This window comes from Suricata suricatta, chromosome 11 (genome assembly GCF_006229205.1).
Source record: "Suricata suricatta isolate VVHF042 chromosome 11, meerkat_22Aug2017_6uvM2_HiC, whole genome shotgun sequence".
Taxonomy (NCBI): Eukaryota; Metazoa; Chordata; class Mammalia; order Carnivora; family Herpestidae; genus Suricata; species Suricata suricatta.
In genome coordinates, this window is record NC_043710.1 from 69,415,776 (window position 1) to 69,440,220 (window position 24,445).

The window sequence follows — 24,445 nt, forward strand, 5'->3', positions numbered from 1 at the left end:
TAATTTTTACTCTTCTGGGTATTTTTAAATATGTTTTTAAAAATGTAGTGGTTATTTATTTTTGAGAGAGAGAGAGAGAGCCAAGTGAGTAAGGGGCAGAGAGAGAGGGAGACACAGCATCTAAAGCAGGCTCCAGGCTCCGAGCTGTGAGCACGGAGCCCGATGCAAGCTGGTACTCACAAACTGTGAGAGCATGACCTGAGCCAATGTCAGACACTTCCCCAACTGAGTTAGCCAGGTGCCCCCACCTCTTAGTATTTATTAAACTTTTGAATATGCATGTCACTGAAGGCCCATGACAAACTAATTTCCTCTGCTTTCCTTTCTCTCCTCAGAGATATGGATTCCAACACCTTTCAACAGGAGTTCACTTGCTCCTTATGTGTAAATTACTTCATAGACCCAGTCACTCTAGGCTGTGGTCACAGCTTTTGTATGCCTTGTCTTTGTATCCTCTGGGAGGAGGCCCAATGTCCTCCTTACTGCCCTGTCTGCAAGGAAACATCCCATCAAAGAGATTTTAAAACCAACATCATTTTGAAGACAGAGGTATTTCTCGCCAGACGGGCAAGACCTTACGACACACTGAGCTCTGCAGAACAGATGTGTGAGATACACATGAAAACAAAGAACTTCTTCTGTGACGTTATGAAAGATCAGCTCTGTCTGCTGTGCTGTAAATCAAAGGAGCACGAGGCCCACAGACATTGTTCCACGGACTGGATTGCTGAGGAATACCGGGTAAGCAATGGCTGAGAGTGAATCTGGGGGGTCTTCTATTTGAAAGACTAGGGGAAAAAAAGGAGAGAATTTTTATTCATCCATGCATCATACTGAGCAGATATTAACTGGCATCCTGTGCCTGATACGTGGGTAAGCTAAAGAGAAAAGGATGTTCTCAATCCTACAGTACTTACGTTTTCACACATAAAATCTTACAACTCAAGTTGTTGGTGATGATGATGTTGATCATAGTTGTGAAGACCAAGGTAGACAAATCTGTTAGGTTCAGGGATGGTTATTATCCATTCAAACCATAATTTTGCAAAGCCTTAACTAATGGAGTCTGTTTAGAAACACTGTCTCTCCTCTAAAGTAATAGGATATTAGGAGATGGTAACTAGCTACAGTACAATTAAAAGCTGAGACAGGTTTCATTTAATGAAAATTGTTTGATGACATAAAGTTTGAGGGCCAGTTTCCTCCACAGTGAGACACCCTTTCCAACTATGGCTTTACTCTGAGGTTATAAAAGTCCTCCATATTTAGCAATGAAATGCGCTGGCTCTTTGCTCTCTTTAGTAATCATGTATCTTGCATGTCCTGCCCCTCTCTATCTGTTAGGATATGAAAGTTTCAATAACAGCTTTTCTGATGCTCATATTCATGGTTCTTTTGTAGCAAAAGCTCCTGAAAGAAATGAGGTCTGTATGGGAAAAGACACAAGAAAATCAGAGAAATCAAAAAAGAGAGAGCAGAAAAATCAGAACATGGGAGGTAAGCAAGGGATTCTTTTTTCTTTAGTACCAGCTTCAAACATACAGTGGTTATACAATAAAATCTTGAGCTAAAATCATAATGTTAATACTCTTCCATGAGTGAGCAACCAACGGCAAATCAGTTCCACCTAATCATGTACAGGGAAGTATGCCATTTTTGTTAGGCTTTCTTCCTAACACCAAAACATCTACCTAGAAGATTTTTCTTTTCTGGATAATACCATTACACCCCAACAGGTATAGGAAAATCACTATCATCATGGGAGACAATAATTGGTACATGAGATAAATACAGGGTTTCTTAGAAGTAAAGGAATATCTGAATGTGCAGAAGACAGTCTCTGAATATATTAATGATTGGACAATTTGGTATTGTAAACTCATGAGGATATTAAGCAGATAAATATGTGAGGGTTGAAGCCTAACAGCTAGAGGAATCCTGAAGGAGTTGATATTTCATGAAGTTCAAATTGGTTAACACAGGTTCTATAAGAGATGTGGTGTTGGGAGATAATGGGTGGAGATGTAGCACTGGCTACTTCAAAATGTGACCTAATGAGTGAGAGAGGAAGGTGGATTTATTGTTTGTGGATTCAAAAATATGGATTGAATACCACTAACAGGAGACACGAAACAAAAGCTTACCCATATTTTTGAGGAAGGAAAGATTTCCTAATGGATATATAAACAAACAGTATTAATGAAACCTGTCACCATTAATAAAGACATCAAAATGGGGCTGTGTACATGACAGGTGATATAGCAAAATTATCTTTATTAATTAAAGGTAATACCCTTAAGGATATGACTTACAATATTTTTCTTTTGAAATATCCAGTGCCTCCTGTGCCTCAGTAACTGCCGAAATAGAAAAAAGCAAGATATTTCTTTGCACTCAAGGAGATCATGCGGTAGTTGGGGAAGGTATTTAAGAAGTCAAAATGTAAAGCAGAGAGTAGAGTATGAATCATCATAATAAATGCTTTTTGAGAAAATGCAGTAGAAAAGTAAATAAGGAAAGTAGCTTTGACAAAATTGAGTTTTCAAAATGGTGATCAGAAAAGACTTACTATGGAAGATAACTTTGGGCAGACACCTCAATGAGGTCAGAAATCAAGGCATGTGGCCATTTGGGGAGATAGCTTTTAGGGAGAGGTAATTAAACACATCAAACTAAACAGGATTGCCCCCCACCTGCCTGTATTTCTCCATTGTGGAGACATAAAGGAAAGTGACTGAGTGACAGTGGAGGTATTTGAAGTCATATCTAAATAGCGAGTGTGACCTATTTATCAGAAGTACAGTTGAAGTAAACATACTAAGTGGATGAACTGAATGTCAGGTGAACTGAAAACTCATTTAAATTACTGAAGTTGGACTGGTATAATGATGGGAAGGATCCAAATGAAGCATCGATAAAGGCAAGAGATAATTAGCTGTCATTTTACTGAAGATTCACCTAATATGTGCTAAGAAGTTGAAACCTATTGAATGCAGTTAAAAGCTTCTGAAGGAGTTAAAGCAAAGAGATATTATCACAATTCTTTTTTTAGAAGTTCATTCAGATTGCAATTTAGGAAGTATAGTCATTGACTGGAAGACCTCAATGAAAGTCAAAGAAGAAATAGGCTGTTGAGGAACCTTGAAAGAAAGATTAGGAATGAATTGAACACAGAACATGGGAAGTGGAGGATTCAAGGGACAGTGTTTATGGTAGAAAAATGTCAGAAAATATGATCTGTTTCAGTGTAGAATGTTAAATGGGTAAAACTAAAAAATGAGACAGATGTTGCTTGAAATTGGAATATCTCCAAGATTAGAAATGGAAGATGTATGGCTGGTTTGATGGAAGATGATGTTAGTTTGAGAAATGTGCCACTGTAAGTTCCAATGAGATATACCAGCAGAAATATGCAGTAGGCAATTGGATGCATGAGGTTGGAGCCTATGTGAAAGATTTGGCCAGGACGGGGGCATTTCACAATTGTTAGCGTATTCTAGGCATTGGAGCAGAGGGACTTCACATGAGAATTCTTGGAAAGTAAAGTATAGAGTTTTCACATGCAAAGATAACTTTAGGAATTTTTGTGTTAGTAAGTCCAGCTGGGAAAGAGGAGCTGGAAAAAGGAAATTGTTACAAAGAAGCCAGGAGACAGGGATTTTCTTGAAGCCCAGGGTATGCAAGTTTCACAGTAGGAAGTATTAATGAAATATAAAGAACTTAGTAATGAGTATATAAAAAACCATGTGGATTCAGCAAAGAAGGTTCTGGGGAGATAGAGAGCAATCTTATTAAAACAGGAATGAGATTTCGCTGATTTGATGAAAGATTGAGAGTCCCATAAACGAGTCCAGTCAATGTATACTTGTGGTCAAGAAATAGGCTTTTTTGGAGTAAAAATGACAGCCTAAAAGCCAAGATACAGAGGTAACTGAGTACATTTTGTGTTAGTTTCAAAACCCTGTGAGTGGATAAACCGTGTTTAAAAATTAAAAGGAAAGTAGGGAAAGATAAAGTGAAAAGAAGTGAGAAGAGAGGAACTAATACTGGACGGTGGTTGACCCTTGACCAATGTCTCTAAGGGCAATGTGGAAGTCAGCTAAGAAAGGAGGTGTAGAGCCTTGGGCAGGATGAGTTAAGCTGCACTCATACACACAAGGTTCTGGTCTGCATGCAGTTTCAGGATGTGGAAGTAAAATGTTAGAAAGGTCTTATCTTATTCTAGGAGCAATGTTTGCTATTATTTTCAGAAAGTGAGTTAGCCTGTAGCCCAAGTATCTGGGCAGACAAGAGACAAAATTGATTTAGTAATGAAGGTTCTTAGTGTATTAGGCAAGACAATATTTAAGTCACAAGCACCTATTATTTAAAAAATGTAGATATTTTGGGGAAGGAGTTAGAATCAAGATTTTCATTTCTAGTGCAAAAAAAATTACCAAATGAGTATAAAAAGTGATCAGAGGGCAGAAAATGTCCCTAAATTTCTGTTTTCAAGAGATGTGTCAAATCGCTAAATGTCAGAGGAGAAATCGTAGATGATAAGACATTATTAACCTGCTGTATGATCTAAATAATCTACTCACCATAGGGTTATGTGTCTCTGCGGAGAGAGATGATCCGTTCTGAATACAGCAAGGTGCACCATTTGCTCTATGAGGAAGAGAGACGTTATTTAGAGAGAATAGAACAAGAAAGCAAAGAGATTTTACAACAACTCAAAGAAAGTGAGGACAACATGGACCAAATGGGGAAACTCCTAAGAGGAATGTATGAGGACCTCAAGGAAATGTGCCATAAACCAGACTTGGAAATGCTCCAGGTAAAGGCTGAGGGAAGGAGCGTCATGGCACTGCCTGGGGAACATCCATATTCTCTTCATCTTCAATCACATGCTTGCAGTCCTGCTTTCCAAGGCTGTGGCAAGGGTTTTACTTGTGTTAGTGATGCTGATGTCCAAAGGGTATGTTTGCCAAACACAATAACTAAAGTCTGAAAAAGCAGGTTAAAAAGAATCCTAGAGAATACCTCCTTCTAACATTGTAATATACATTCGATTACTGATGGACAGTGACCGAGAAGCTTGTTTGAGGGTGGATGGATTTCTACGTGGACGTGGGAAACATGAGAAACTTCAGAATCTATACAATTCACTTTCCCTTTCTGTTTCCATGTTCATGATACCATGTGCTGGAATTTGGGCTTCCCCACTCTTGGGAATAAGTAACAAAGTCTCTACTGTGAATCTTGTGATATATACTGAGATATGTTTTTCTGTTTCTCTTTACAGCAGTTTGAAACTACATTAAAAAGGTAAGTTTGCCCCTATATGAAAGATCTGAGAATTGTTTAAGAGCAATGGGACCATTGATGCTACAATAGGAGCGTAATTTATTATGACAATAGAACCTATTTCATAATATATTTATTTTTCTGTGTCTCCAAAGGTAGAAATTGGTTTGTCATTTTGTGTAAGGTGGAGTTGGACACGGCTCTGTGAAAGTTGTGTGGTTGGCAGTTCTGTGCCCAAGCTGCATGTAGACAAGTATTCGTGATTTTAATGCTTGGAAGTGTATGAACTCATTGAGATTGTGGCCCGAGGCCATGACAGGCTTATGAGGGAGAAATAGGTATTTCCAAGAAGCATAAAGCTGGATAAGGGAGAGAAGAGGCACGGGGTGGGGGTGGGGTCCATGTAGGGTTTGGGGCTCCCATGGGTATCACATGGCCGACTCCAGCTTCACATGGAAAAGCTGTCTGTCAGATTTACCAAAGCTGGGTCCTAGGAGCAGAATCTCTGCCCGAGCTAAACCCCTCACCCCTTGCTGTGCTTATGTGGACACCCAGCTTCTCAGTGGGGACTAGTAGTGTGGGTTAAGAATCAAAGTTCCCTTCCGTAATGTCCTCAGTTTGGGACCATTTTGCATAACCCCTACTTGGATGTGAAGAACCAGATCCTGAAATGGTACATTAGGAACAAAGTGTTAGGAGGTAGCACTGGGTTTCATTTGCTCTTCATAAAATGAATGGATATTTATTAAGTCCCCTACTTGGTGGAGGTACATTCATAACTATGATGCTAATTATGAGGATTTTAATGAAGCATCTTCACCGGAATGTAGACTAAATACTTCATTGTAACGAAAACGTTGAACTCAGAAAGAGTAACTAACTGTTCTTTTTTGCAGGAGTGAGTCACTGCAGCTGCACATGCCCCAGCCTGTGGACCCACAGCTCAGTTCATGGCCCATCACGGGGCTGATAGAGAGGCTCACCCATTTTCTTGGTAATAGACCACCCTTTGGAGGGGTAGCTGTATCTCCTCCTCAGCTAGTGTCTATGGGTAATGTTGCCCCAGTGTGCAATTGATGATTTCGTATCTGGGCTTCATAGAACCAAATTTGCCTTTATGGAAAAGTATTATATGTGGACAAACAACTACTATCTGGAGAAAACCCCAAACAATAGTTGTGATAAGCTACCTGGAAGTAAACAATAGGAAAGGATATTTGATGATGTGCAGCATGCTGAGATTTGGGGTCATCTGTAAGAAACATGTAAACCTGCATGAACATTCAGTATCTTCCACGTTTTAAATTACGTGGTTATTACTGGCTGTGAGAGTATTACAGAGGTTTTTTTTTCTGAAATGTTTTATAATAAGTGTACTTTACACAGGACATCCTTTATTCGCATAGTACAAAAATACTTTGTATAAATTATTAGTGTTGAGACCATAAACCAAGCATTTCTACACAACACCACAAAGTAAGCTAACCACTTACTTCACAACTTTCTTCCCAACAATTACACTGGTTGAAAATTTTTACAAACATTTTACTTCTAAAAGACATGGATTTTTCTTTCAGTTTATTTTACTTTGATATATATTGGTAAAAAATACCTAAGTATGAGGCACAGTGACCACTCTTTAGGAACCATTATTATTAAGAATTATTGTTTTCTGAGATTAGTCGGCCACGTCAGGCACTGTGAATTACTAATGATGTCTTAATTTTAAGTTTCCGAGGACCAAAAAAAAAAAAAAACCACAAAGTGCTTAGCAATATCCCTCTTCTTTACATCTTGTAAGGAAATTCACAATTTTCTTCTGTTTGGTCCTAATGATTTGCTCATTATGAAGACTGACCCTGGCATACAGTAGGTTTCTAGAACTTCCTCACTGCCCTGGCCCTGGGTTCCAGGGTAAGCTAGAAACCTAGACGGTATATAAAGCCCGCGTCCATCAGGAATTGATAACACTACATGCTAACGTGACTGTTTCCTTCCTCCTGCAGTGCCTATGTTTTTTGAAAATGAAACAATGACCTGTCACATGCCACTGTTTGAAGATCTGAGACGTTGGCTCTTCAGTTGCGATCATCCTGACGTTGTCACTAGTGCAACAAGATCTAAATACTTTCTCGCATGGGGAACCCAGACATTCACGGGTGGGCAGCATTACTGGGAGGTGGACGTGGGGAACTGTTGCAACTGGGCCCTTGGATTTTGTGATGATTCCTGGATGATGAAGAAGGATATGGAGCTTGAGTCAGAGGGAGTTTTTCTACTCTTTTGTATCAAAGAAGACAAGGAGTGTTGTCTCTTTAGCTCCTCCCCTCTGTCTCCTCAATATGTAGAGAGGCCTGTGGGCCATGTGGGGGTGTTCCTAGATTATGAACGTGGCGTGGTGAGCTTTGTGAATGTGGTCAATAGCTCCCTCATTTGCAGTTTATTCTTAGGTTCCTTCTCTCTTCCTCTCCGACCCTTTGTATGCTCTGCACCCCGGTGAGGAGGGATATGTGAGAAACCGACTCAAGGGTCAGTAATGCCAATACTCAAGGGAGCTCAGCTAAGTGCCTGCTTGACAGTGTTCAATGTCTTCCTTTATAAAACACATTGACTATTTTTCAAGGGTTGATAATTATAAGTGTATACATTTGTTTCCATTTTCTTTAAATAAAAACAATCTTTCTTAGAGGTTGATGCCATGTTTTTTCTACATTGTGTCCTTTCATTTCTTTGACATTAAAATGAAATGACATCAATTCTTAATATTAACAATATTTATGAAAATATCTGTGAGAATACATCATACAAAAACAACTAAGTGTAAGTATAGAAAGCATTCCATGTGTAGGCAGTAGTTTAAATTAATTCCATGAATGGCAGGAGTTTAAATTAATTACTCTTTAAGTCCTTATAATAATTGTAAGCAGATTAAGGAGAAATGATGTATATTTTTCAGATGAGGATAATGAAGAAAGAAGTAAGAAATGAGTTTAATTCATAATATTGACAATTATATGCCAATAAATATAAACTCGAACTTTGAAATAGATAAATTCTTAGAAATATACAACCTGAAATAGGAAGTATGAATGCCAGATAACTAGATTAATCCATTCTGGATTATTAGTAAATAGATGGACACAATAATCCAAAACCTCCCAACAGACAAAAGTCCAGGACAAGACAGACAGCTTCATTGGTAATTTCTACCAAATATTCAAAGAAAACTAATAATAATCTTCCTCTACCTCTCCCTAAATATTATAGAGGGCAGAATTCTCCCAAACTCATTTTATGAGGAGGCCAGTATTACCCTGATATCAAAACGATCTTGTGGCAAGATGACACAAGAAAAAAAAAATACAAGCAAATATCTGTGTTTAATATAGATGCAAAATCTATTATAAAATATTAGCATACTAAATTAACAATTTATTAGCAGGACCGCTATGATCAGGTGGCATTTAGTCCAGAGATACAAGCATAGTCCATTTTTCCACAATTCATCAATGTGATATACCACATTAACAAACTGAAGGATAAAAATCAGATGCTCCTCTGAATAGATGGAGAGAAAACAGGTGACAAAATTCAACATCTAATCATGATAAAAACTCACAACAAATCAGGTATAGAGGGAATGTACCTCCACATAACACAGGCCATATATGAAGGCTGAAGCTGGTAACGTACTCAATGGTGAAAAGCTGAAAGCTTTTCCTCTAAGATCAAGAACACCATAAAAATACCCTTTCTCCCCCCTTTTATTCCACATAGTATTGGAAGTCCTAGTCACAGCAATTATGCAAGAAAAAGAAATAAAATGTACCTAAATTAGAAAGGGAAAAAGGAAAATAGTCTTTTTTTGCAAATAATATTACAGATAGGAAACTCCGAAGACTCCACTAAAAATCTGTTACAACTAATAAATTCAGTAAATTTGCAGGATATAAAATTAGTATCAAAATTCTGTTAACCTCCTGGGTCAGCTTGGTGGTTAGGTTGACTAAGTATCCAATCTTGGTTTTGGCTTCGGTCATGATCTCACAGTTTTGTGGATTCAAACCCTACATCTGACTCTGCACTGACAGTGCAGAGTCTGCTTGGGAGTCTCTGTCTCTCCCTCTCTCTGCCCCTTCCCCACTTGTGCTCTCTCACTGTCTCTCTCAAAATAAATAAATAAACTTAAAAGGCAATTCTGTAATTTCTATACAGTAATGAAGTATCAGAAAGAGAAATTAGGAAAATGATCTCATTTACAATGTATCAAAAGGAATAAAATACCTACAAATAAATTTGTCAGGTGGTGAAAACTCTACACTGAAAACTAGAAGCTGTTGGTGAAAGAAATTGAGGAAGACACAAATAAATGGGAAGAGAATCCATGCTTATAGATTGGAAGAATATTGTTGAAGTGTCCATGCTACCCAGAACAGTCTATAAATTCAATGCAATAACTATCCAAATTCCAATGGCATTTTTCACAGAAACAGAAAAAATAATAAAATATATGTGGAGCCACAAAAGACCTCAGATAACCAAAGCAATCTTGAGAATGAAGAAGAAAGCTAAAGGCGTCCTGCTCCCTGATTTCAAACTATTACAAACTATCATCAGGAAAAGAGGACGGCATGGAGTTGAAAACAGACACAGAGATCAACAGAACAGAATAGAGAGCATGGAAATAAACCCACTCATGCATGGTCAACTAAGTTACAACAAATGAGCCAAGAATATAAAGAAAAAACAGCTTCATCAATGAATGGCACTGGGAAAACTGGACAGCCACATGCAAAAGAATGAAACGGTACCACTACGTTACACCATGCACAAACATAAACACAAAGTGGAAAGAGGACTTGATCATAAGACCTTCAACCATTAAACTAGAAGAAAACATAGGCAGTGAGCACCTTGACCTCAGTCTCAGAAACAATTTTTTAGATCTGACACCAAAACCAAATGCAACAAAGCAAAAGAAAATGAATGAGACTACGTCAAACTGACAGATTCTGCACTTCAAAGGAAACTATTGATAAAATGAAAACACAAGGTACTGAATGGGAGAAAGTATTTTAAAACAATATATCTGAGACTGGGCTAATATTCAAAATATATAATGAATATATGCAACTCAATAGCAACAAACAAACAATCTGCTCTAAAAGTAGGCAGAAGAGGAGTGTCCAGGTGGGTCATTCAGTTCAGCACTCAACTCTTGGTTTCAGGTCAGGTCATGATCTCACAGATCACGAGTTCAAGCCCTGCACTGGGCTCTGTGCTGATAGTGCAGAGTCAGCTAAGGGTTTTTTCTCTCCCTCTCTCTCTCTCTGCCCCTCCCCTGCTCTCTCTTTCTCTCTCAAAATAAATACACTTAAAACTTTTTAAAAGGTGGGCAAAAGATCTGAATAGACATTTTCCCAAAGAAGACATATACAAAATGATGCTCAATGTCACTAAACATGAAGGAAATACAAACCAAAGTCACGATGAAATAGCACCTCACATATTAGAGTGGACCTCATCACAAAGACAAGAAGGAGATGAGGAGAATATGGAGAAAAAGAAACCCTGTGCACTGCTGGTGGGAATGTTAAAGTGGTACAGCCACTGAGGAAAACAATATGAAGGGTTCTCAAAAAATTAAAAATAGAACTACCGCATGACATTGCAATTGCACTTCTGTGTATTTGTCTCAAGAAAATCAAAACATTAATTTGAAAAGATAATCTGCACCTGCATGTTCATTGCAGCTCCTGGTGTACCACATACTGGGGAGAGGGAGGTGCCCTGATACTGACACAATTTCAGCTTGGAGCCACAGGAGCATTTGGTCCTTCGAGGGTGCTGCAGTCAAACATGGTACAATATAGATGCTGAGTGTCTCAGTTTTGCTTCCCCTTGACAAACACTTAGGAAACTACAGCAGGGAAGGTAGAGGAGTTAACTCCCATCCTCCAAATTTTCAATCACTTATATTTTTAATGTTTATTTATTTATTCTGAGAGAGAGAGAGAGAGAGAGAGAGAGAGAGAGAGAGAGAGAGAATCCCAAGTAGGCTCTGTGCTGTCAGCTCACAGTCCAGTGAGGAGCTTGATCCCAGGAACGGCAAGATCATGACCTGAGTCAAAATCAAGAGTCAGAAACCTAACTGACTGAGCCATCCAGAGCCCCTCAATCACCCTTTTAAAAACATTTCCTCCTGTTCTAGTCTCAGTTTCTGTTATTACAGTGTATGCTCCCTGACTCCCTTGGGACCAGGAATTGCACCTCCCTACAGCCCTAGCCACCCACAGTAGCCCAGCACTGTGCTGGATTGGGGGCCATGGAGATGGGTTCCTCAGCCCAATGCAGTGGGGAAAGGAATGCCTGAGAGTGCCCCGAGATAAGGTGGCTGACACTGAGAGTTTTGAAGGCTTTGGCTGTATTTGTCCTCACAGGGACAGTGCCTACAGACATCGGGCTTCTGGTATTTATTGTACAGTAAAGAGAAACCAGTGATATCAGGGAGAAGCATTCAGGGTTCTTCATGCAAAGGGCAGTGTTTGTGCATCACCAGGAATGGGTAGGGCTCAAAGGAATCAGGACGACTCTATGTTAGACAGTGTCTGGTAGTCCTGGTTGGCCACTTCTAAAACAGTGGACACACAAAAAGGTAGGTGGGAGGAAACTGAAGGCAGGGATCCTCAGCTCCAGAATGAAAAGATCTAAACCTGAGATCACCGGGCAAAGCAGAGCCAGGATGGACCATTGTAACTATGATCCTGGAGTTCCCTGACCCCCTCTTCTTTCTTGGCCCATCACTAAGCAGTCTGCCCCTAAAGCTCATGGGTTCCCTCCTTTTTTGAGTCAGATCTTAACTTAGAACCAGTCAGAAGAGCTTCTCTTTCCACTGGGTACTTCTTACCATGGGGGGGGGGGGTGATGGAGGGGCATTCATCCCGTACCACTTGTTAGTGGGGCCCACTCCTTGCAGTACAGAAAAAGGTGAGAGCCTTTTCTCCACAAACTCAAGTGGAAGCCCTTCACCCCAACACCACCCAAACCTGGTGTACATAGATTACTCAGCAAAACAAGTATCTAGCAAAGACCTATGTTAACAAATCTGACAGTCAAGAGGAAATGAGTAAATTCAGTGAAAGATACACACTACTGAAGTTAAAAATAAAATAAAATATATAGCTCTGTATCTATCAAAGAATGTGAATCTGTGTAGTTTAATAAATTCCTCCTCTGGCTTGAATTTTAAGAAAAGATGGAGTAGCAGGGATGGGATTTGCTCTTTTACCACAGATAAGGAAAAAAACCCCATAAATGTGGTATAAAACAACATTTCTCAGATGTTTCATGATGAGTAGCAGAGGAGAGTAAACAGAGAGAAGGGACAAACGAGGAGACCCCAAAGATGGTTCCATTTCACTGCCTGGAGATTTCCAGATGCAGCACAGTGAGGAGGAGCTCAGATGGCCCAGTGGTCTCCCTGAAATGAAGAGATGATTGGAAAGTCAAGAATGTCAAGGTGGCTGGAGTTCCCAGGACTGAGTACTGCTGAGGGTAGAGCTGCCCAGAGGGAACATCCTCGAGAGTCACTGAGGGCCCCACAGCTGGAGTCCATAGCTGAATGCAGATGGGTGGATGCTTGTGAGGAAAATACTGCAGGTCAGGGAAAGAATCTCCCTAAAGAGCTGATCGAGCAGTACCCGTGCACACTCAGGGCTAGAGACGGTTCTTGCCATCCCAAGAGGACAATCCAAACACTACGAGGAGACCTGATAGAATACACAGGAGAGGACTGTGCCAGCAGTTGGGGATATCCAGCCCACATTAGAAGTCTCTGGTTCTGGGGCACCTGGGTGGCTCAGTGGGTTAAGCATCCGGCTTCGGCTCAGGTCATGATCTCACAGTTGGTGGGTTCGAGCCCCGCATTGCACTCTGTGCTGACAGCTCAGAGCCTGGAGGCTGCTTCTGATTCTGTATCTCCCTCTCTCTCTCTGACCCTCCTTTGCTCACACTGTCTGTCTCTCAAAATAAATAAATAAATAAATAAATAAATTAATTAATTAATTAAAAAAAAAGAAGTCTCTGGTTCATACTTACACAGTTTAAAAGCAAGCCTTCAAAGCCAGACTCTCCCAGAGTTAATCCCCTGGCCCAGACAGGCTCTGGACATGTCCTCAAGTCAAAGCCGCAACAGAGAACAGTGAAGGGGATTTCACCCCTGCACTGTGACAACAGGGACCCTTTCCCCAGTCCCTTGGGCTAGAAAAAAAGTGTTCTCTCTTGGAGCAAAGGTGCCATGTCCCCTGCTGACTCTTCTGCCCTTTCCCTGTTGCCACTTATTGCAGTTTTGTGACTGGGACTGACCCGACCAGTGGCAGGGTTGGGTGAGAAAGAGGAAAAAGAAAAGGATTTTCCCCCCCACTTTGATGTATGAGGGGCCTCTCTTCCTGTCCCTTGAACTAGTAAGGGGTGTTTCTTTTGGGGCTTTTGCCATATGTTCCTGCTGTGAAGTTCAGAGACGTGGATCTTCTTTCCATCCAGTCAATGCCAGAGAAGAGGAAAAAGAATTCTTAAAGCTTACCCCCATTGTGGGTAATTATTCAAGGGTTAACTCATCTCCTCATTTCACATGCTAATTTTAATGCCTCAGAGTCCTCACATAAAAAGCCCTTATTTTTGGTGCTCTGTTCAGAGTTTCTACTTGTCATTTCTGGGTGACATTGACTGTGGAGGATTTATTCCATTTTGACCAATGTCAGAGGTCAACACAAAACTGTTAAGTATGCAGCAATTCTTGAAAATTTCCTAGAGACGAGGGCGTCATCAGATGGCTTTAAATAATCCCTAGGCACTCTCTGAAAATCTAGGAGAGTTTCTTCTCTACTACATCTTCACAGAAGTGAATTTAAGTGCCAAAATATTCCCTACTCAAGATTCTCTTGGAAGAGAGAGAGAAAAGAGGAAGGGATGGAAGGAGAAAGGAAGGAGGGGGGGAGATGGTGATTGATTTTTTCTTTACACAAAAGAAAAAAAATCTTTTTCTTTGTGATGAGAAATCTTAAGAGTTACTCTCTTAACTACTTTCCTATATATTGTGCAGCAGGGTTCATTTTATACTTCACGTTCCTAGACAGTTTGACTTACTGATTACTTTGCAAACTTCTAAGATCGAAGATTGAAGCCTTTTTTCACATGAACTTAGACTGTTGGCCATTTGATGCTTTATATGGTTGAGAACTGAGGTTTATTGAGGTTTATACATGTATAAATGTATATATGTATATATGTATATTTTGACTAAATGTAATTTCTTTAAAAATACTGCAGTGTCCAAGCACCTAGGTCTTATTGTCTCTACTAGTATCACTCTGGTAAAAATTGTATTTCTGGAACATTGTACTCATCACTGAGAATGACATACAGCAACACTAGACAGTCAAATTATGTACAACCTATATTTTTTAGTTAAAAGGAGTTTTTGGCCCATGAATCTGAACAGTAACATAATTCATTTCTTTATTCAACAATATTTGTCAGTACTTCCTGTTTTACTGTGTCTACATTATAACCTTTGTTGGTTCTATAGTCTTTGCTTTTAATAATTTTGATACATTCCTTTTTTTAATGTTTTATTTACTTTTGAGCAAATGCAAGTAGGGAAGGGGCAGAGAGAGAGAGGGACAGAGGATCTGAAGTGAGTTCTTTGCTGAAAGCAGCAAGCCCAATATGGAGCTTGAACTCATAAATCGTGAGATCATGACCTGAGCCAAAGTCCAATGCTCAACTGACTGACCCACCCAGGTGCCTTGACACATTCCTTTATTTATTTATCCAAATATTTTGTTGTGTCTCTCATATCCCCAGCCTGGGTGTTTCATTCTTGGAATGTGCTATGAAGAGAAGTGACATTGGCCGTTCCTTCTTCTGATTTGCAAACTAGAAAAGAAGACCCAAATTTTGTTGTGAGTTTTACAAAGGGAAGATATTACCTATTGTTGAGACTTTGTTATAATGTGGCCTAATCTAGTCTAGTAAACTGAGAACTTATGGAGTGGAGAATTAGCCAGATGAATTAAGGAAGAAGAGAATTCCACATGACATTGGGTTTTGACAAGAACTGTCTGGAAGGAAAATTCTCTGTGCTTTGTGTTCATCCATTTAGCCAGTTTCCACACCAATGCATTCTTTCACCTCTAGCAAGCTCAGATAGCAAATGAAAAGTGAACATATCCCACACAATATAATAAAAGAGATTGCTTTATTTCAATAAAATAGTAAAGACAAATGCACATCCTTCACAGCGTCACCACTTTAAAAACTATTACAACAAATGTATCTCCTGAAGATAAAATGAAGTTCAAGACCATGAGGTATCAGTGATTTTCCCCATTCAAGAAGTCACCAGGATAGGACCCTCCCCAGCTATTAAAATTGCCAAGACCTTGGTCAGGTTTGTGAGCTCTTCCTGATCATTTGGGTCCATAGCAAATGAAAGGTCTGAGAGGGGAGGAGAAGGAACATGAGAGGAAATTACAAATGAGGGAACTGTTGGCAACATTAACAAAGCTTACTATACCAAATTCATAATCTAAAAACACCCCTACCAAGCTCTGGGGTCTTTGAACATAGTGGCGCAGTGGTGGGGAGGCAGAGAAGAGACGGCAATGGTCATCCAAGGTGATACACAGAAGTAGAAAGATACCCTCAGAGTTGAGCAGCATATCACTGCGTTTCATCCAGGATTCCCTGCAAAGTCCTATAATCCAATTCTGAGAGTTTCCCACATCCACCTCCCAATAATGTTTGCCAGAAGTGAAAGTCTGAGCTCCCCATGAAGGCATATACTGTGGACTTGCTGGACTGTGGGGCAAATCTTGATGGTGGGCACAGCATTCTAAATGACTCAGGTCTTCAAACAGAGGCACACGATAATTCCTTAAGTTATTGTCGAATGTAATATACACTTCAGTAAAACAAGCAAAGTCAAAGAACAGAGGTTAAAATTTCTTTGGAACAAGTACAATAGTGTTCTAGTGAATACTCAACAACCAAATCTCTAAAACCAAATAAAAATGGGTTTGTTCGCTGGAAACACTCCCATCCCACCATGGCCAATTTCAAGGTACTTTCCATTTAGTAATGCCTAATAAAATTCTGGAGCATGTAACAGTTAATTTTCATGGCAAAACCCACACTAACTGCTCCAGAACACTCCTTTATCACAAGTGACTAAACAGGGTGTGTGTCATTGGAAATCTAAAGACACGTTTGGGAGAAGGGGCTTCTTGCCTAAGCAAACAAATCTCTACTCACATAACTAGATAAATGATAGTTCTGAGAATACTTTAACATGTAGGATGGCAGGCTCTGGTTTTATTCTCACCAACTCAATGAAAATTAGGGAGCCTGCTCATAAATTCCAAGAGAGCCCTTCATTCACTCAAGCCTTCTCATTAATCAACTAGCACAAAATAAAATATAGTAACAGTAATAAATATTATGCATCATCTAAAAAATATGATACTATTATTCTTATTAGTCTTAAAATAGTGATCACTTTGCCTAAACACGAGGATGTAACCTGTAAACAAGCAAAGGTTCCAGGTCCAGCAGAAACTGGAACTCCATACTTGCCTTTTTTTCTTTTTAAAAGAAATGTTTCTCTCTCTGAATTTCTAACTCAGGCATTACAGACTCGGAATCCAACCTATGCCATCCCAGGCCTACTTCTTCTGTCAGCCAGATTCATCATTCACTTTGGTCTTAGGGACCCTCCACACAGCAAATCATATGCTTCATGTATTTTCTGGTTGTACCTGTTGTTTATAAACATACTCTCATCCCTTTCTAAACTGTGATTTTTCAAACTCATTCCCTAAATTAAAATTTTAGAACAACATTTAAGTAACAATTAAGGTGCTTCTAAGAGTCTGAACATCTACATATAACCACAGTTAACAACTACAAGTTAAAATACACTGAATGGATATGCAGTTTTATATGTCAAGTGCTTTCAGGGTGCCTGGTGGGGGCTCCATCGGCTAAGTGTTCAATCTTGATTTTGGTTCATGTCATGATCTTATGGTTGGTGAGATCGAGCCTCATGTCAGGCTCTGTGCTGACACCAAGCTGACAGCATTGAGCCTGCTTGGGATTCTCTCTTTCCCTCTCTCTTTGCCCTTCCCCTGCTTGGCCCCCTCCCTGCACCAGAAATCAATATTTATATATCCAGTGCTTTCATTTTTTAAACTCACTGGAAATTATCATATAAGGAAACTGTCATATTCAATTGTTTTTGACTGGCTTCAGTTGTCTTTTACATGTGAACTAACAAAATATGGTTAGTTACAAAGGTTTGCATATTTATCTGCTTCCCTCTTCTCTGCAAAGACTAATAGAGCAATGAGGAGAGGTCCTCCAGTTGTATCTCCTCCTGGAGGAAATAGTGGGGTCTCACCAGGGTGCCACCTCTTACCTCTGAAGTTGTTAAGCCTTTCAGACATCCCGGTGATTGTCCATGCACTGAGCTGTGGGTTCAGAGGCTGAGGCAAGTGCATCTGCATTATCTGACTCCTAAAAAGGAAAAGAGCCACTTACTGATCCGTACAGTTGTATCATAAGTGATCCCTTGAAGATTCTCCATCAGAATCCTCACAGTTAAGTACAAAGGGTCAGAACTTAACTCCCCAAACTGAGGAATACTGTAGTTGTTCTTGTATTTTATAAAGAGCTACCATGCTCTTATCACTTCAATCTCAGGTCACTCACAAATGTCTGTTTCCTCCCTTTGCCTTCCCTATGGGAGCCACACAGCTGTTCTCATTTAGTTACTGAAATCCAGTAGGTGTCAAATAGAGCTTAACAGAGCCTCCTGTCTTCTCATCATCCTTCCACCTGCTACCTCTCTGAACTTATTTGTTTTGTTATTTTTTTATGTTTATTTTTGAGAGAAAGAGACAGAGTATAAGTAGGGGAGGGGCAGACAGAGAGGGAGACACAGAATCTGAAGCAGGCTCCAGGCTCTGAGCTGTTAGCACAGAGCCCAAGGCAGGGCTCGAACCCATCAACTGCGAGATCACGACCTGAGCCAAACTTAGACACTTAACATACTGAGCCACCCAGACACTCTACTCTGAGCTTATTTGCTTTTCCCACAGAATATGCAGAATAAATAACTAGGATTTTGAAAAGTAGAGGCATGAGAAATAGTTATCCTTGGCAACTTCTGCATTAAGCCTTACAGCTGAAACCATGTCCCACCTCAACCCTCACTTTTAACTAAGGGTGGTCAGTATCTTAAACAAGGAATAAATGAGGACAGAAAGAAATTTGTCATAAAAAGGTGTGGGTCCATCTCAGCAGAAATAACCTGACTACTGTCACCAATACCATGACTTGGATAGAGGGGAAAATTTACCTTCTCATGATGTCTCCCACATCCTGTAAAGAGAAAGAGACGAAAGCTTAGCTTTGAGCATAAGATACTCTCTTGTTTAGTCTAGCTAGTCTGAAGCTATGAGACTGGACTGGAAAATTCTATATCTCCACTTTCTTCCTTGGGTAAAATCATTTGCCTTTTTCCTTATCCTTAAAAAGATAAGGCTTAGTCTTACATTTATGTACAGTTGATAAAATCATGATCATGATAAAATTTAAAGCAGAAGATGTTCTTAGAGTAAACAATGGCTCTGTTGGTTATAATCTACAGTGAGATTTATGAAGGGTTTCTTCAAAGTTCTTATGAGGGTGTGTGGGCTCTAAATATATGATTCAAAATAGAAAGAATGGATATATCCCACATACTGACAAGACCAGATACAAAACTGAATTATGTATTCAAAAGCTGCTCTGTTGAAGTTGTTTAGAAACTCTAAGTTTAGTAGAAAAAGTGAGAAGATTTCTTTCTGAATCTGTTCCTCAAATTTTCTATATAGTTTTCCTTTTTCTGTGTAAGGTGGATGTGACCCTGGACCTCTGGGTTATGCTGGAGGAGTAAAGTCTGCCATCACACAGTTAGAGGAGGCAGAATTTGGACTTTGGAACCAGAAAGATAATGGAGATCTAAGGGGATGCAGATTTCAGTGGATATAAATGATTTCCAACCAGGCTGATGTTCAGCACTCTGACATCCTTCCTTAGTCCTTACCTGGATCAGGTGCACATCTGTTTTGAGGCACATTTCTTTCAGCTCCTCATACATTCTTTTCAAAAGTTTCCCCATTTGAAGCATTCTAATTACATTTCTCCGGAGTCGACGAAAAATCGTCTTGCCTTCAGTTGTCAGTCTTTCTAAATGCCTTTGCTTTTCTTTGTTGAGGTATCGGTACACCTTAGGATATTCAGCCTTGATCATCACCTTCCTTATATTTATAAAACTCTGAAGTGACATTGGTTTAATTAGATCATGTATCTGGACAGTTTTACTCTTTTCTCATTATCTATGGTCTGCATGCTATGAACAGTGTTCTGGTCTTAGTCTGTTTGGGCTGCGTTAATAAAATACCATAGACTGAGTACCTAATGAACACAATCTATTTCTCACAGTTTTATGTGCTGGGAAGTCTATGATTGATGCCGGCAGATTTGGTATCTGGTGAGAGTCTACTTCCTAGAGAGCCACCATTTCACTGTATTCTTAAAAGCAGATGGGACAAGGGACATTTCCAGGGTCTCTTTTAGATGAGCACTAGTGTCATTCCTGAGGACTGTGGCCTCATGACCTAATCATCTCTCACGGCCCCCACTCCTATTACCACCACCTCAGGGGTCAGAGTTTGAACCTACAAATAGTTGGAGGAAGCAAACATTCAGATCCCAGAAATACTACATACATCTTCATGCCTTTATCCTTTTATGAAACCACACATTTGGCTTCTTTCCTACCTTCTCCCCTACTTCCTTTTCTTCCTTTTCATTATTTATTTGCCTGTACCATTGCTTTCAACTACTTACCTCAAACTTGCACATTTTCATGTAAAAATAAAAATTTAAGATGAACTTTTGTTGTTTCATCAGGTTCATAGCAATCTCAAAATCATAATCTATTCTTTTCAATGCTTGTACTTACAAACTGACTATCTGCTCTCAGCAAAAAGCAACAATTTGCTTCCTCAGGAAAACAGAGGACATCGCATGTGATCTTTCTAAATTACCTCCATTTCATACATAGTCTTTCCACCAGTGCTGAGTTCTGCATGCCTCTTACTACCCAGGGCTACACCCACCTCCTCTTTACTGGTCCCTCTGTCCTGTCTCCTCAGACATATTACTGGTCTACATTACTACTCCACCAGATTAGTTCTCACCTTGCCTTAATGTCTCTGGGTGTCTCACTCCCTGGTTCTGTGGGCCGGTCCCCATTTTACTCTCTCATTCAGCCACTTTTTCACACTCTTTCCCTTTCTTTTCACACAGCTTTTAATGTTTGCCCACTTACCAAATTATTTTGGCACTGTCAAAACTAAATGTCATTGTTAAAATTACTATCCAGTTTCTATGCTAACACTTTTATTGCCATCAAAGCCAGACTTATTGACCAAATGTGATCAAACTCACTGTGCCCACGGATGCAATTTTCAAATTTCATCCAAGCAATGAGTCTTCCCTTCCGTCTCCTACTCTTTCCTGAACTACACATTATAACTCACCAAGAGCTTATTTTTACTAAATTGAAATAATATTATTCATTCTTATAGTACTTCAACTTCTTTCCACATTTGATCCTATTTACTACTCATTCCTTTTACTAATCTCTTCTGTCTCCTCTGACCCAGAGCTGCATTCTCAGGTGCTCATCTCCCACCATCTCCTAACAACTCAGATCTCTGAACAGATGTAACCTTGGCAATGGGTCTTCTATCACCAGCACATTCTCCAAAGCCCCCACTCTTTATGACCATTTTCTGCTTTCGTTTTATTCCGAATACTTCATATATCTTAAATTCTACTTCTTAAATTTCTGAATTGAATTCTCTCACTAGATTATAAACTCCTGAGGTCACGATTTGTTTCCTCCTCTTGTCCTTTTCGATATCTCTTTGTTGGCCTAGAACAGTGAGCAACATACCATAGATCCTTATATGGATGAATGATTGATCAGAAATCCATCCTAAATAATCAACCTAATGTTCTTATTATCCTTTGGCACTCTCACAGAAACACATGCAGATTCCTATTTAGTGAATTATTATTCTCTAATATTGCCTTTTTATATGTCTCCTTTAGTATTGCCCAAGTTCTTTGAAGATAAAGGTGTTATTTTCTTCCTTAGATCAGGTTCTCAGTTCCTCTTTGTGAATCAATAAAGGACACAATCAAAAATCCTTAACAGGTATTTGCATTCTTGACTTGGCCATGATGACACACTTCTCACCACATCCTGCCTCATACCCTATGAACTAATCAGTAGGACCAGCACCCAGCTCTCAAACAATTCCATGGGTTATCTGGTTTGTCTCATGTTTAGTTTTCTTGTCCCTCAGAACTCTTTGCTATCAATACCCAGGAAATTAAATTCAACTAACATATGAGCATCACATTGATTTTTTACTTGTTTGATAAGCTTTTGTTAACAAAGTTTACTAAGTTCCTACAGAACTCTGTATTTATCTCCATCCTTCTGATCATTGCATTTTGCCTCGTGACAGTGCATTTTCTTGTCCCTGATGATGTATTAGTGGTACATATTGCTTTATCCAGAAAAATCAGGGAAAGCCTTTTAGTTATACAATGGATCAATGTGAAATCCTGCACTGAAGGTTATTATTTCTATGCAGTTCTTATATGTAGCTCTTTTTCTGATCATCCGGCGAGGGAACATTATGGTTTAACTTAGGTTCTTCCACTGTCAGTTACCATGGTATCTGTCACAAGCTGGTTCCAAGGAAAACAGGGTTTCACACTTACCTGCCACACTCCAAGTAAGTCATACTCTTTGTTTATATTTCTCTGATTTCTCTGCTTGGTTTTCCAAATAGACTTCATTTGCATCATAAGTTTCTCCTGTAAAAGAACTACACATTTGAGCACTAGAAAAACAAGTATAGTAATTTTCAGATACCTCAAAAAGTGATAAAGGAATAGAGATGAGAAAAATACCAAGTAAAGAAAGCACAGATGTTAGTGAGTTTCCCTGGGAACACTATTAGTCAAAACTAGGAAACTGACCAAAAGTAGAGTTCTTGAATTTGGAAAACGAAATCCATTATCTGAGGAATCTAGTACTGAGATTATATATAACATGGAAAATTTTCAGAAATGAATCTTAATTCATATTAACTTTGAAATGATAGCCATCAGGTTTTCTATGGCATAATTAGAACATATTGTTTCTAAATCTGTTATCATTAGAGGAGGCTCATTGTCATCATGGTGGAAGTAGCCAATGACTGTCACTGCTACTAGAGATTATCCACCCTGTCAATTACACTGACAAGTTCAAGTCATCATAATATTTCTCCCTCAGCCTAATAAAATTTAAACTTCAGAGGAACAAGGATGTTTATTTAGTTTCTTCGGTGCTATATCCCTAGGTTTTAGAACAGTGCCTGTCAGATGGTGTTTAGAAATGCTACTTGTTTAAGGCATAAGAGAAGAAAAATAAAATCATTTTTGCTCATTACCTATCAGATTCGAAATCCTCCACATTTCACATGCATTCAGGGGCAGTACTTACTCTGCAATGCTCAGCAACCTGTGATACTGGACAGTGTAAGTGACTGACATGCCCTGGGGAATGGGAGCAGTGCGAACACAGCAGGATCTTGTCATTTGCACAGAAGATATTCTTTAGTACTTGATGCATTTCACACATCTGCCTGGTAGACCTCGGTAACTGCTGGGCAACTGATTCTTTTTGAGCACGAACTTGTGCCTCAGCAAAAATAATGCTTTTGAAGTCCATGTATGGAGACACTGCCTTGCACACAGGGCAGCGAGTAGGATGCTTGGCATCTTCTGACAGGAGGCAGAGACAGGGAGTACAAAAGCTGTGTCCACAGTTAATGGTGACAGGGTCTGTGTAATAGTCCTTGCAGATGTAGCAGACAACCAGAGTAGGGGCACAGTGCATAAAAGAATCCATGTTTCTGAGAAAGTAAAAGGAAATAAAATTGATAAGGTTTTGTTCACTAATACACACATGCACGATAACAGGATGGGTAGTGCTGGGAATGAGACAGTGAGGCGGGAAGGAGAGTCTTCCAGACTGATAGCCTGCATCCTTGTTTTCTAGCCATGGAGTTTCTAGCTCCCATTTGCAATTCAGGATTTGTCAGCCATGTTGTCTCTTACAAAGACATCAGAGGTTTTGGTTCACCCCTAGTCAGAAACTGGGGGTCATTGCTCTAGCAAGAAAACCTCTTATAGGCTCTCCTAAGAGTCTCTGTTTCTCTTATTTCATTGGCCAGAATTGGAGCACATATACCTGTGCTAACTAATCAGAGAAGGGAAAATAAGGGGAAAGCATGATAACTTTGGACAAAAAAAAAAAATGATGTGGCCCCACAGCATGAGTATAATATTCTTAAGTGGAGCACTAATCATACACCCCCAGGTCCCTTCCCAGTTTTCCTGAAAATAGGCATTTAAAGCAGCTTCCTGGGGCCAGAGGTTCTAAGGAGGGCACTTCTCTCCTCTGTCCCTCAGAAAGAAGTAGTAGTCTCTTAGAAACAGGGAGGGAATGGTGACGGAAACAAATGGGATGAATTTCCTCCCTTATAACAGCTGATTTATACAAGCCAAAGCTGTGAAAGACAACAGTCAAAATAACCATCTGTGCGGTTTCTCTCAAAGCCACCAAGTGAACTTTCCTTCAATATTCACTTCTGCTTAGCGCAGCCTTTACTTCAAATCAGCATCTCACAATAATGAAAGGTAGGAAAGAAAGAATCTTGGATCTCATTCAGCCTTGAAAAACATGACCTTTTCCTCCAGGTTCAAGAGCTCCTCAAAAATTACAAATCTTTTGGGAGGAATGGGCATGTCTGCGTTTGTTCGCACTCCTTCTCACGTGTGTGTGCTTACATACTCATGCTCAGATTTTTCAAGAGGGCGTAGACACTGCTGTGATTAGGGAATAGTGAAATATATTTCAAAACATTATTTATTCCCTAGAAATTTTGGTAATTCTGCATTTTCCTAAGCAGGCTAGAAAAAA

General features: G+C 39.6%; 2 protein-coding genes across 2 annotated transcripts; one reads left to right on the forward strand and one right to left on the reverse strand.

Moving 5' to 3' along the window:
* Positions 1-339: 339 nt before the first annotated feature.
* On the forward strand, positions 340-7,789 carry LOC115272622 (tripartite motif-containing protein 43-like). Its single transcript, XM_029915642.1, is given in 5 exon segments — positions 340-741; positions 1,402-1,497; positions 4,589-4,819; positions 6,163-6,340; positions 7,350-7,789. Coding segments are annotated over 5 exon segments (1,347 nt in total).
* Positions 7,790-15,758: 7,969 nt separating this feature from the next.
* On the reverse strand, positions 15,759-23,371 carry LOC115305914 (tripartite motif-containing protein 77-like). Its single transcript, XM_029956000.1, has 6 exons — positions 22,964-23,371; positions 22,195-22,290; positions 19,436-19,666; positions 18,707-18,729; positions 17,765-17,862; positions 15,759-16,252 (listed from the first exon to the last, which is right to left on the reverse strand). Exons 1-6 carry the CDS (start codon positions 23,369-23,371, stop codon positions 15,759-15,761), a joined length of 1,350 nt encoding a protein of 449 aa, XP_029811860.1.
* Positions 23,372-24,445: the final 1,074 nt, after the last annotated feature.